Below are 14268 nucleotides of genomic sequence, written 5' to 3'. Positions count from 1 at the left end.
GCGCCCAATCAGACTGGGCAGGTGCTCGGGATGTCCAATCGCAAACCGCTCCCGCCTCTTTCCTCGCTGCGCCTGGCGCTGGCGCTCTGAGGGCTTCTCCTGCGGCTTCCGGTCAGGCCTGCCTGGGTCACCCTCATCCCCTCCCGCCCTTGTGTGGTTGGGTGTCGCTCATGGTGCTAGCCCTGTCAGGCTGGGCTCGTTCTCTGGGGACTGGAGTAAGTGCGAGGATGGCTGAGAGGGGAGGCTTTGGCCAGACCCCGGCGGGCGGCGTTGTTCTTTTCCATCCCTAAGGGGAAAAAAGGGGCATGTGGGGAAGTCGCCCCTCCGCCCTATTGCCGCCTTTCCTCCCCACAGCCTGGCTCAGGGGGAGCTGCTCGGGGCCGGCTTCTGGGACTCTCTTCACCTTGCATCCTTCAGCGCTCAAGGAGAGCTTCCAAAAGGGGTGTTCTAAGTGGGAAGATGGGGCTCTCCATTGCGACGGCCGTAAGCTTGCTTTTCCTTGTGTCTGTATCCCGTCACTACTTTAAGGACTCCTGGGAGCACAGAGGAGCTGCAGACTGAAAATAGCGCGGGTTAGTTCAGTGGGCCTCTTGCGTGCCTGTTGATAACGGCGTAGGGGCCCCTGCCGCCTGCCAGGAGCACTGCTGACTGTCTGCCGAGTGGGATGTGCCTTTCTGGAGCAGGTCTCGCTGCTCGAGGGATGCGATCGCTTCCATCGGGGAGCACGATCCTCTTGATCCCTTTTTCCTCAGAAGGGGAAAAGCAGTTCCACAGTAAGCAAGAAAATTCTGCTAGCAACACTAAATTCATAGTGTTTTTATCTGCTTGATCTGGAAATGAACGCATTAGGAACGAAGCCCCCTCTGGTGGGTGCGGCCGAAGTACAGCAGCAGCTTGCAAAACAGGAATTTGGCGACAGCACCTCATCTGAAATTGTCTTAGGAAGAGAATGGTGCAGGTTTAATCCTTTCTTTCATCGTTGTCCCCCAAACATAGGAATGTTGAGCATGAAGCTAATCAGTGAGACTAAAGCAATCTGATTTAGTTGTCCTTCTGCACCAGGGAACTGGATAATTCATATTTATGGGAGATGCTGAGAAAAGAAGGAACTACCCTAGGCTCCTAACGTGCCGGTCTTATGCTTCACATGGGAAGAAATGGGAATGTATCGAACCCTTTCTCCACACTGTTAGGTCCTTTGGCTGCCATTTCCCCCAAGTTTTAAGTTGGGGGTGAGCCTCACTTGGTGATAATTCACGTGTTGATTCCTGTTAGGAAATACTTAGCAGTTTGAAATGCTTGGTGTGCAGAATTGCTTGTGCAAGGAATCACCTTGCAGGTATTTTTTCTAAATAAAAAATGACAGCATTGGAAATGCAATGTTGCTGTCAGGGAATTTCTAACTTCAGGCTCTTGATTATTTTTTTAAATAAATCTGCTCTTCTGCTGACCATTTTTGTGGAACCCAGTGAAATATGTCAGAGTTCACCTAAATACTTCTCTCCAAATACTTCAGATATTTATATTTGCTTGGCATTTTTGCCTCCTAATGCAATTATTGTGTTTTCTTAATGTTGTTACTCTACTTTACTGCTAGCATTTTTTCTGCACCAATTGCATGTTTACCTTGACATTCCTTATCCAGCTTTTCTTTTAGTAGTTTTCTCAGTGCAATTTATATTGTTTAGTCTCTTTTTTTCCTGCAATCTCCCTCCTCTCTCCCCTGTATTTATTCATATTTAGATTTCCTTATGAGCTACCACCTACATAAAATTCTGTCCACGCAGACTTCAATTCTGGTGGGGTGGCAACTTCCTATTAAATTAGAGCATTATTAAAAAGAAACTGAGGAAACTGCTAGCTCATCCTGTCCTTTTTTCATATGTTTTTGTTACTCTTGACACTTTTTCATCTGTCAGAGCCGTTGCCCTCCAGCAAAAAGACTTTAGCCTTCTCTCATCATTTATAGAGCATGTTCTGACCTGACATTCCTAAACATAAATATAATACTGAGCACTGATAACACTGTTCAGTGATGAACTTCAGAAGTACTTAGAGGCTCCAGGAAGGCCTTCCATGACACTGTAAGATGTTTTGCTACTTTAATCCATCATAGCCTACCTGAGCAGAGTACTGTATCTGGTAACTGAACTTGAAAGCTGAATTTCAGGAGTACTGATCTATGAACGGGTGTGACAGTTAGCACCTGTGATTTGTAGCATCTGTCCTGCAAGAGGTGCCATTGGAAAAGTCATTTCAGTCATTAGAAGGCTTCTAATTAATAAAGTGCCCTGTCGACTCTTTGTGGCGCACTGATAGCTTTCATCTACTTTATATAATTTTGTAAACAGTGGCAGTGATTACTAATCTTAATTCAGAAATAATCTTTCCTTGAAATGCTGCCTCTGACTTTCTGGCCTGTGCTGACGTGCATGCCATCTATGTCACTGGGGTCTTGCTTCCTGCTTCGGAGGCAGCTGGCTCAGGTGGCAGTTTCCGGAAGAGCAGTCAGAGGCTGAATGATGAACAGATTTAATAATCAGCTGGGTTCACACATGGTCAAGGAACATGCAGTCTCTGAGCAGGTCACCCTCTTGAGGGAATGCTAACTCTACTGCTATCAAAAAAGATCTACTGATAAATATAAAACATTTTGACTGCAATCAAAAGCTGGTGGCAGTAACTCAGCAGGGTTCTTAATCACTTTTCTGTTACAGTCGTGCTCCTGCTGGAGGTTCATTTGTTAATTTGTTCAATAGAATGCTTAAGCAAGTTGTAGTTGCCACCTTCTTCTATTCTAAGAGCATACATAGTATAATAGGAGGTTTCCAGATAATGTGGAGGAAGGTTTTTTTTTAAGTTAGTTACAATGTGTCTGCAACACTGTAGAATCACAGAATGTATTCTCATGGGTGCCAAAAGGCTTTAAAATGCCTTTGGATTCTTGTGGGAATGTAACTGTTGTTAACCTGAAGGTACAACAGGATATATTGGGTAAATGAGTGTGTCTGTCTCTTTGAGCCAATGTGCTACTCGAGTGGCTGCCAGCAGTGCAATGAAGATTGTGATTTTTGAAACGGTAAAATCTGGCCACTGGCTGTTAGTCTTTAGCTTCTCTATTTAGTTGGCGTGTTCAACCAGTGATGGCTACTTAGTACCAGTTGCAGTGGTATTTACCTGATGTACTGCAGCTACGCAGGTCATCTCTTTGGGAGGAAGTGGAATGACAAAGTAAATAAAAACCATCTCTTTAATTCATTTGCATTATGGCTCATACAAGTAGAATTTTGTCAAGGGGCACCCAGTTGTCTTGTTACCAGCTGGACTTTTCTTCTTCCCCTCCCTGGTGAAGTCATCTTCCACATCAAAGCTGTCACCTTTCTTCAGTGACTCTCATATGATGTTTTCATCCTTTTCAACAAAAGATCTTGAAAAATACTTCTAGGAATATGTATCTCTATCTGCATATAAAATGGGAGGTAATATAAAAAATTATTTCTAGAATGAAGTTGGCCCCCGAGCACCCTGCAGATAAGTAGCTGGGGGTCCTGGATGATGGGAAGTTAAAACATGATCTGGCAGTGCACCCTTGCGGCAACACCAGCTAACAGCATGCTGGGCTGCGTTAGAGGTGGAATCAGCAGGTCAAGGGAAATTGTTAGTATTTCCCCTCTCCCTGGCAGTCTTGAGGCCACCTCTGAAATACTGTCTTCATCTTTGGGTCCACAGTCTTACAGTGATGACAAAAAAATGAGTCCAGCAAAGGGGAAACTAAGGGTCAGGTGGACAGCACAGCTGGTGTATGCAGCAAGGTTAAGGGAGCCAGGCTGCTTTAGTGTTCAGAAGAGAGGACTCGAGGGAAACTGAAATGCTGTCTTCCACTACCTGAAAGAGTGGGGCATTCCTACAGAAAACAGATCCAGGTGCTTTTCAGAAGAGCACAGTGAAAGGGCAAGAGGCAATAATGTGAAGTTGCAAGAAGAGACATTCCAATTAGGCAGAGTTAAAAACCATCCTTACTGTTTTAAGCAATTCAAGTATTGGGTTTTGAACAATCATGAATGCTTTGGATCAAGCTTTGTTTTAAAGCTTGTAGATAACTAAAAAAGATGCCAGTTCTCAGAGTGCTGTAATGAAATACCATTGTGCTTCTGTAATGAAATACCATTGTGCTTCCTGTTCTGATCCATCTTTGTAGAGGCTAGAAAGACAGTTTATGTTTACTTGGCTCTTTTAAAGCTGGAAAGAAGAAATCTGAAATGGGAAGATGAGAAGATAATCTGCAGTTCAGGAAACATTAATGCTCTTAGGGAGTCCCTGAAAATCAAAATCCCAAATACATTCTGATGTCCATGGTAAAAAAGAATGTAACTTCCAGTTAACACCCAGGCTGTGTAGGAGAACAGAACTGTTTTTAATTGCTTTGTGTAATACACATATTCAGCTGCATTTTGATCCAAGTAATTTTTTGGTGGTTGTTAAAATCATATCGTGTGCTGATACCTTAAGTCATTAACTCAAACTTTCTGGTTATATTTTCATATTTTAATGTTGGCAGGTGGAAGATTTCTCAGATTATTGTCCTGGCACTACTAAAATTATCCCTATCTAAAGATGCATCCAGACCTGTCTCCTCATTTGCACACTGAAGAATGTAACCTTATTATCAGTCTGCTCAAGAAGTGTCACAAGGAGGTAAGAAGTTTTGAGCAGAGAAAAGAGTGTTGTGGGTTGGGGAAATGAGTGTCAGATAAATTAGTGAGAATATTAATATGATCATAGAGAGAAAAGCCTCCTCTAGGCAAAACAGCCATGAAATGTAGCTAGTAGGTTTTCTCTGAAGAGGTAACTGACAACTGTGTGTAAGACTTTGCCAGTGATTTCATTAGGAATTAAAACGTGCCTTAAAATTTCCTGTCCTACAGTTTGATGAGTATGGACTGATTTTAAGAACTGTGATAACTTCTGCACCTTTCACTAGTGTGTGCCCCTCAAAAAACAATACTAAAAGCAACTTCAAATGTCCTCTTTTTGTAAATTCATAGTATTTTCATGTTCCAGCTGTCCACTGGGCAGATGCTTCAGTCTGTAAGAGGTGGGTTGCCAGGATCCAGGCATGCTGCACCCCTTACATTCAGAGCTTGGAGAGCTAAATGACATTTACTGGTTGACTTCAATCTTCTTAGCAGGCACCTACCTAAGGATGTAAAATACCAAATTGTCTTCAGGCTTCTCCAGGCTCTTTGATGCTTGAAGAAGATCAAATCTTCATCTCACTCATTTAAAAGTATCTTTAAAACACTGCACTCTCATATGCCTCTAGATGGGAGCTGCCTGCAGTATTGTTGCAGTATTGTTAATTACTTTTCTTAGCATCTCATATACTCTAAAGAGGTGTTCTGTACAGATGTAGTTCTGTATCAGTGCATAAAAAGTTCAATTTCATAGTTTCCACTGAGACAAAATTCTGATTTCCTACTTGAAGGTAATGGTTGACTGCTTTTTTGTTTTGGTTTATTTTTATAATAAAAATAAATGTTAATATACAAGTATGATAGGATTTTTGTTTAATGTAGTTTATTGGACTGCCTGGAGTTTAAGAGGGAACTGAGACTAAAAAGTGTACTTGAATTCCCTGTCAGCAAGAGATTCAAAGGAATCTACTGCCAGTTTGCCTTGTGAAGGGTCTAGGAGCAGCAATAATGCAGTCATGCAGAGGATTATATTCTGGTTTTGTTTGAAGGTGATCTTCACATGAAGAATTCCTTTTGTCACCCTGTCCTCAGCTGAGAGGGTATTTATGCTAGCAGTCTCAGAACAGAAAAGATGCAGATGACCTCTCTTACATTCAGTTGAAAGGAAGCAAAACCTTTTCGTTCAAAATTCAAAGGCAGTGTACTGAAATATTCTTTTTAAATTGCAGTCACTGAAATCTGTAAGGTCAGTGATCTTCATCAGTTATCAGGGACTACCTGCTGTTTTGTTGCAATGCCAAGATGCCCTAATAAGAGCCTTCATCCACAATTTAAATTAATATTGCTCAGGATGAAAAGCATTAATCTTTAATTGGGTGTCCTGTGTGTACCTTTCACACAAGTCAGGTTGATTCACTTTATTCCTAATCTAGAACCTGTCCATATCAAGTTATTTCATCTACTGAGGGAAGGTTAATGAGATTCTGATTTTATGTCATTATTTTGATTTGCTCTTTTGTGGTGGGGGGTTGGTTGGTTTGCTTGTGTGTTGTTGTTTTTTTCAACAACTCCAGTCTGCTGCCAAGTGCCTGCTTGAAAGAGACATTTTTATAGGTGGTAGCTGAAAGAAACACATATTGTAATCTTATCACCGTAATAGGAGTAATAAGTATTTTTGATAAACTGATTCTATTTTTCCCTCATAATCTGAGCCACAATGTGACACCTTAGTAATCTGGCTAAATAAATGCAGATTCAACTCACTGTATGCACTAGTAACAGTGAAGTTAGCTTGAAATGTGAGCACTCACCTTGAAATTTACCCTGCAGGTATGGCAATAGAATACAAAATTAAATCTGTATTAGTTAAAATGAAAACATTGTAAAAGCAAGATTAGCTTGCAGTAAAGTGACCATTATCACATGCAACTCTTCGCTGTCATCTGATGCCCTTTACAAAGCAGAGACGTATAAACAAGCTAATTATAGCACTGCTATGGCTAAGTGTTTGTCATAATCTTTATTAGCTCACTCCTACTTTCAATCATCTTCTATTGGCTGAAATCTTGTTGACTGAATTCTTAAAAGTGCTCCTGTGTTGCTTGTATAAATCCACCAAGCTGCTCATCAGCTGCAGAAATGCACATAGGTTTCCTGTGGGGTGACTTCATTCGCGTCTGGTTTGTTCTTCAGTCTTCTTTCTTTAAAATTAATTGGTTTCAGCAAGATGGGAATTGTTCCTATTCATTGTATGGCTGTCAATACCTGCTAAAACCTCCACTCCTTTAGGTCTTCTGAATTACTTGGGTGTTCTGCTATGAGATGCAGTGGGATGGTAGTGAGCATCACTGAAAAGTTGTCCTTTTAGAAGAAAACATTCTGAGGGTGATTTCATGGCTGACAATATGCAATTGCTTCAGGAAGTCCTGTCTGAAAGGACAGAATTTTATGGTGAATAGCATCAGGGTAGTTGGGGAATGCCTTCAGGAGGACAATGCCTGCAGTTTTTCAGAAACTAAGTAACACTTAAGGTATGAAGAAGGCCCACAGCTGAGCTGGGTTATAAAGATGGTAAATGAATTTTATTTATTAGCCTCAAGATCTGGAGAAACTTAATCCCTTGGGTTTTTTTATACTGGTAGATATATAAATCTAGTGCTTGCATCTTTTGGACAAACACCATGTTCTTCATGTAGTTAGGATGATGGAGTTGAAGTCCTTTGACTTTTTAGGTCATGAAGAAATAACGGGAAATAGAGAACAGAGGACGTTGCCTGCAGGATGCCTGCAGATCCCCCTGCACCTTCCTATATCACAGGCTGAGGTTCAGAATATTTAGCTTTAGTATGTCATTGAAGCTAGTGTGACTGAAAGCTGTAAGACTGATTCCTGAATCAATAAACTGTATGTTCCACATTTAGACTTCCTAGCTTTAGCTTAAGTATCCTATTTTAGTCTGGTTATACAACACGGTGAGTACCTTCCCCTTTCGGCAAGGCGAGGGTGGTTCAAATGGGCTTCAGGGGTGGCTGTCACTTAACTGCTCAGTCAAAAAGGTACTAAACATCATTTTCCACAAAGAGAGAAACGCAAAAGAAGACTAGGATATGTTTCAAAAACAAGTGACTTGTTGGAAGGAAGAAACCTTTGAATTGTAATTCATTTTTTGTTTCCCTAACTTAACCAGCACAACATTTTGAAGTTTTTTGGCCATTGCAATGATATCGACCGAGAGATGCGAAAGTGTTTGAAGAAAGAGGTAAGAAACAAAGGAGTTAAATGGTTAATAAAATAAAAACTCCATGTGTTAGAAACAGAATTGCTTTGCACTGAGTAGCACAAATTGATAACTAGGCCTTGAGATGTAAACACATTCTGGGAGTGGGCATTTGAGACCAAATTTCAGCTTCTTCTGATCAGTTTGTCAGGTAAAATCTGGCTCCAACAAATGGCACGGTCTATTTTTGGATATATAAAACCAGGCAAACAGACATTTAACCAAACAAATATTGCAAAGAGGAACTGGCACAGATTTCCTCTGGTTTATTCTTGTTTTATTTTTTCATTAGTGGTATTCACACAGATTGGAATATAAAGCAATAATAGTCACTTCTGCATGAGTAACATTTATTCCTGAAATTACTTGATGGGAGCTAAATGAAATACTGCTGCTTAGAAGCTACTCATTGCCGTGCTACTTCTGCAGATAGGAAGGAATGGAAGAGTCCAGGAGATGAAACAGATCAAATAGGAAGTGGACATGTTTTTAGAAGAGTATCAACTGGCCTTTATATTTGTGGTGGTTACACATAACTGCACTTTGCACACATCTTTTAACTTGAAATTGTGCTGGCTAATTTTGTCATAAATTTCACAGTTGTGCCTCGTATATGAAACTTAAGTGCATGATAACCAGAGCAGCTTGGCCCCCCTGTTATTCCCCTGTCAATCTATTGGAAATCAATTTCATCTGTTTGTGTCAAATACCTTTATTTTTATTTTCCCCTTGTAAAAATTGTAGCACAGATACAGAAAACAATGAAGCTTACTTTTCCTTTGTGCCATTGAAGCATTTACATTGAAAGGAGTTCTTGATGGGGTGAAACCACAACACTGTATTTCCTTCTTAAAACATATCTGCATTGAAATGCCATAACTAGAAAGCCCCTGAAAGGCTGTTAACAAGTATGGAATAGGTACAGATGTAGCTTTTAAAGATCACTATTGTCATTCTACCTGAAAACATGGATGGGCTAATGAAAACTTAACTATTGCCATGGGAAAAAGTTAAGCATTCTGTAAATGTTAAGTAATGTTTTAGGCCATTATTTCAGTTATAAACCAGTCAGTCTAATGAATGAAAAGCTGAAAATCCTTTCCAAAATCAATCTCCTCAGGAGATTATTACATTAGAGAACTGAGTATTTGTGGGTTACTTGGGTTTTATTCTTGATACCAGCTATTAAAAAAATTGAACAAATATCTGCTCTACCTGAAGGTCAAGGATAATTTGCTTCTCCTGAAACACAAGGTTGGGCATTGATATTTAACTTTTCATTTCCTCTAGCTATTATTTTTTCTTTTTGCCTCCAAGGAAAGAGGCTCTTCAGTCCTTGGGCTTTTCCTGGCACAGGGGCATAGCTGAAAGTATGGTCTTCTTCTGCATGTATCTAAGCTGTGAAGGCTTTCTTGATTCCATTTCACCAAGGAGTCTCATCTCTGCTGGGTTTTTTTAAACCATAACACCCTCTGCTCCCTACCCTGAAATTCCTTACCCTCATTCAGCCCAAATTTGCCTGTGTTCCTTTCATCTTGGTATACCACCTTATCTGTGCACACAATTAATGACCAGGATCAAAAATAGACCAAGTCTGTGATGACAAATTCATGTTTCAGAAGGCAGACACACTTACATTAATCAGTATCTTCTAAAAGGGAAGAAGCCTGCCCTGTGCTCTGGAATAACACCAGTGTCACTTTTCTTCCTAGTTCCTGTGTGAAGTGTAGCTGTTGTACATAGGATGATTGTAAGATGGTTAAGTTCCTCCATAAGATCACTGAATCTTCTTTATGATAATGTTCTGATATCCTTAGCTTAATATCCCCAAAGTCAGAAACATGTATTTTAATCAAATGTTAATTTCAAAGTAAAGATGAACCAATATATAGATAGTAACTAGAACTGCATTTCTGATGCATCCACCAAAGATACCCTCTCTGCTCCTGTGTAATAAATACTTTCTATACTTCTAGGTTTTACTTGTCTGTGTGGTGATAGCAGCTGATCTCTTCATTTCCCTGTCTTCCAGTATGAAGCAAACAGGATCAGGAACCGGGAGGTGCGCCGCAGGATAATTAACGCTCACAAAAACCCGGAGAAATGAGCTCAGAAATGTAGCTGGACAGCTGTATCTCAACAGGGACACTTGGTTGAACATTGACAGAATACTTCTTGCCCATCACCAGCGCTCAGCCTGTGGTTTGTGAAATGGTGAAAAAAATAAATGTGCTTAATATATAGTCATTCCCAGCAAGGTAGTGTGGAAAACATAAATACAATAAATCATCACTCACAACATACTGTCACCTCTATGAGAAAAATACTGTGGCACCTCTTTGTTCTGACAATGTTTTGTTAGGATTGTTAAGTAATGAGGAATAAGGGTGTGTAGATCATTGTGTATTCAGTGCTACAACATTCCCTACAGAATCACAGAATGTTAGGGGTTGGAAGTGACCTCAAAAGATCATCCAGTCCAATGCTCTTGCCAGAGCAGGGTCACCTAGAACAGGTCACACAGGAATGCATCCAGGGGGGTTTGGAATGTCTCCACACAGGAGACTCCCCAACCTCTCTGGGCAGCCTCTTCCAGTGTTCTGTCACCCTCACAAAGTTTTCCCTTCTGTCTACATGAAACCTGGTATGCTTCAACTTGCACTACTTTGTCCTTGACTTATCATTAGACATCACTGATAAGAGCCTGGTTCTGTCCTCCTGACACTCACCTTTCACATCTTTATAAACATTAATGAGGTCACCCCCTCAGTCTCCTCCAAGCTAAAGACCCCCAGCTCCCTCAGCCCTTCCTCAATAGGGAGATGTTCCACTCCCTTTAGCATCTTTGTGGCTCTGCCATGGACTCTTTCAAGCAGTTCCCTGAGGTCCTTCCTGAACTGAGTGGCCCAGAACTGGATACAATATTCCAGGTGTGGCTTCACAGGACAGAGAAGAAAGGAAGGAGGACCTCTCCTGACCTGCTGATCACAACCCTTTTAGTACACCCTAGGATGCCACTGACCTCCTTGGCCAGAAGGGCACATTGCTGGCTCACTGCTACCTTGTGCTGAGCTCCATTTATGTCTTTGTGCAGTTTCAGATCTTGTTTTTTGCCTTTTTCACTGTTGCAGAAGACTGAATGACTTTTCAATTGCTCTTCACAGTGTTGTTGTAGCATTGCTTAAATGAATTAGCAAAAAGAAATGTTAAACAGATACAGCTTGAAATGGGAAATTGCCTATCAAGTAACAATTGGAATTCTAGTATTTTTATTGCAGCTACAATGCTGAAACTGCTGTCTTCCACTGAGAAGATGAAATGTATGTACAGTGCAGACTGTGGTAAGACAATTTGTGCATCGTACCCAAGGCAAGTGGCTTTAGGAATTCAGAGTGGAACGTTTCCAGGGATTTGCAAAGCTTCGTCTTGATTTTTGTTGAGCGCAATCAGTGTGTGCTGAGTGATTTTCAAAGAGGAGTGTTGCCAAAAATACAAGTTGAATAGTTCTTCCACATACTCTGGTACAAAGACAAAGTCTTTGTTGAAGGAAAACTCCCACTGATGTGAAAGGAAGAGTAACTGGCCTTTCAGTTAGAAAGTCAACTAGTATTGTGCTAACCGAATTGCCTTACAAGCCGACAGGAGCTGTCTGTTTACTGCAGGAAGTCCTCAGCAAGTCTCTGAATTCAGAAGATTTGATATTAAAATATGCTGGTTTGTGCAGTGGTAGATCTGCTGTTTTGTGTGTCTTCTGCTTAGAGTCACCTTATTCTGAAACAGCTCTTGCCTAGCAACAAAAGATTATTTTAAAATATATATTTTATTGAGCTAAATATACAAAGCATCTTTGGGAAAAAGATTGCCTGTTCTGCAATGAATTCTATGGTTTGTTGCAAGTAGCATTGCTGACAGTCTTGAAATTAGTACATGCACCTGGTTTGGGAAGAATGCTGCATTTTGTGATCTGTTTTGAATTACAGTAATTTCACTTAATTTGCAGTGCTTTGATGGACTCAGTTTAATTGGTAAGACCTAACCACAAATGTTTGCAGGGAAAGCTCCAAGACAAACTGAAGCAGTGGTTTCTGCATCTTTGGACATGCTGTCTGCTTTCTTGGAACAAGTCAATGATGCATTATTTGAATTAAATACTTGAGTGGTTGGAAGTGGTGCAGTCTTTTTATTGGCACTCTTTAGAATATTTTTGAAGAGTACTTTGTAATTGAAAATCCCTAACTGGGAAATCTGCATCCTTTATCCTTCTTCCATTTGTGGTGACAAAATCTACTTCAGACAAGATCTTAAATAGGATTTGATGATGTTTGTAACCTTTAAGTAAATAGAGAATTGGCCTAGAGATTAGGTTGAGAAGCTGATATCTGAGTGCAGAAGCACTGATGCTTTTCTTTCTTTCATCAGCTTCTGCAAGACCACATCTTTCGCTAGAATAGCAACAGAGTAAGAATCCAAGAGCCACTTAACACAGCTCAGTCAGAATCATGTTTGCAAAGATCAATGTGCTTAATGAATGAAAGACCAAATGGCAAGTACAGTTTTTTATTGCTACTTTGAACTAAATTTAGCAAATCTATTTTGCAAATAAACTTTGTTTACCTAGTGGAAATCTGATCATGTTCATCCTTCTGTTTCTCTTTGCTAATTGCCCACTATTAGTGTGGTATGTGATTACCCATTGATTCCTGTGGTTTTGTTCCTTTTTGTTTGAGAGGGATTATGTTGCTGTTTTGCTCTTGAAGCTGAGAAACACTGGTGTAATAATATTTATGATTTGTCTTGCAGAGGGTAAGGGTGAAATGGTAAATGTGGGATTTTTTGTTTCCTGAAGTAGTTGAGTGATGAGTAGGGGACACGTTCGGTGAAATAAACCTTATCTATGAGGACTTTGCAGACAGTTTATTGAAATGTCACTCGCATATGGAAGGCTTTCCCCCATTGTTCCTCCTGAAGGAGAGCAAGTTTTAGAGAGAAGGCAAAAAGAAATCTAATGGAATTTTGTGTTGCATTGTGTGAGAAGTTCTTGGGCACTTCACATGGGAAAATGAATATGGGGAAAATATACACAGAGAGGGCAGCTGGCAGCTATGACAGACATGAAGAAACAGGAAAAGCCAGCAAGGGTGGGGAATGGCAAATTGCAAGGACTAGAACTAGCAAGAGGAAGAAACCTCCATCAAAGTCCAAGGTGGCCCTGTAGAACTGATTCATGGCTCTGATGGTACACTGGTTATTCAAAACAGTTGGGTCATTGCTCACAAACACAGGGATGAACTGATGGGAATTTTATAGGTCTGCATAGCCTCCTTGGGATGTACTCAAAAATAACCCTGTAAGAAATGCAGTCTTCTCATCAGTCCTCCCAGTTAAGGGAAGGGGTTTGAAAGGGCTGACAGAATAAGGAAATCAATAAATGGTTGAGGGAGTGGTGTCATAGACAGGGCTTTGGCTATCTAATCCACCATCCTAGTTTTAACTCAGCTGGCAGCTGAGTCCTGGCAGTCCACTTACAACAGAGAGGTCTCACTCTAGTTGGTAACACAAGGAATTATGGCAGAGGCATTTGTTGCAGGTAAAACCCATGTAGTTTCTTGACCCTGTGGTGGAACCTCAATTCACTTGAGCTGATGGTTGGTGCAGTTTGGGTGATGACTGAAGTCATGTGAATTTTCTAGCCACTTGCTGATACCCAGCTGGTACAGTTGGCTAACTGCTCACAAACACAGGGATGAGCAGATTTGGAATCATATAGGCATGCATAACTTCCTTGGGGTGTACTCAAAAATAACCCTGTAAGATATGCAGTCTTGGTGCATACTCCACAGGAATGATTAATATGAATAGCTGTTACCAAAATATGCAGCTGAAAAGTCAGTTATGTCTATTGTAACTGTGAAGCATTGCAGTGAATACTTCCAATGTGTTAGATGCTTTGCTAAAGCTCTACACCACATGAATTAAGTGTCTTCAACAGTTAGGCATTTCCTTCTTTTGGCACTGCCCCTGCTTTGGGAGAATACATGAGATCTAATATAAAGTCTGACCTAAATGAAAACATGTTTCTGTGCAATACCTAACATGACATTAACAACAGGAAAACTGTATCAGACTCTGCCAACTTAATTGAAAATGAGTAATTAACACATGTACTTGAGCAAGGGGCAGTCTCTACCTGGACAACACAATGGATTTTAGGGCTGCAGGCTGAAGTTACACATTCAATTTTATTAACATTCACTAAAATGGAGTGCCATAGCAAATATTAGTGGTCCCATTTCACTT

The 14268-nt window shown here is 40.6% G+C and overlaps 1 protein-coding gene across 5 annotated transcripts; it reads left to right on the top strand.

The window, feature by feature from the left end:
• The first annotated feature begins 81 nt into the window (after window positions 1-81).
• On the top strand, window positions 82-12595 carry CMC2 (C-X9-C motif containing 2). Of its 5 annotated transcripts, none has more exons than XM_068161633.1 (4): window positions 82-483; window positions 4559-4695; window positions 7882-7953; window positions 9948-12595. In XM_068161633.1, the coding sequence occupies exons 2-4, from the start codon at window positions 4615-4617 to the stop codon at window positions 10047-10049; spliced, it is 255 nt and encodes an 84-aa protein (XP_068017734.1). In that variant the 5' UTR covers window positions 82-483; window positions 4559-4614; the 3' UTR covers window positions 10050-12595. The 5 variants fall into 5 exon arrangements, with proteins under 5 accessions (XP_068017734.1, XP_068017733.1, XP_068017732.1 ...); XM_068161632.1 differs by having other exon boundaries at window positions 83-215; XM_068161631.1 differs by having other exon boundaries at window positions 83-572.
• Window positions 12596-14268: the final 1673 nt, after the last annotated feature.

Source organism: Melanerpes formicivorus, unplaced genomic scaffold (genome assembly GCF_026170545.1).
Source record: "Melanerpes formicivorus ecotype bairdi unplaced genomic scaffold, bMelFor1.0.p_v2 SCAF_59, whole genome shotgun sequence".
In the NCBI taxonomy this organism is placed as follows: domain Eukaryota; kingdom Metazoa; phylum Chordata; class Aves; order Piciformes; family Picidae; genus Melanerpes; species Melanerpes formicivorus.
Note: the sequence above shows the minus strand (reverse complement) of the source record. Positions and strands in the feature narration are given on the sequence as shown.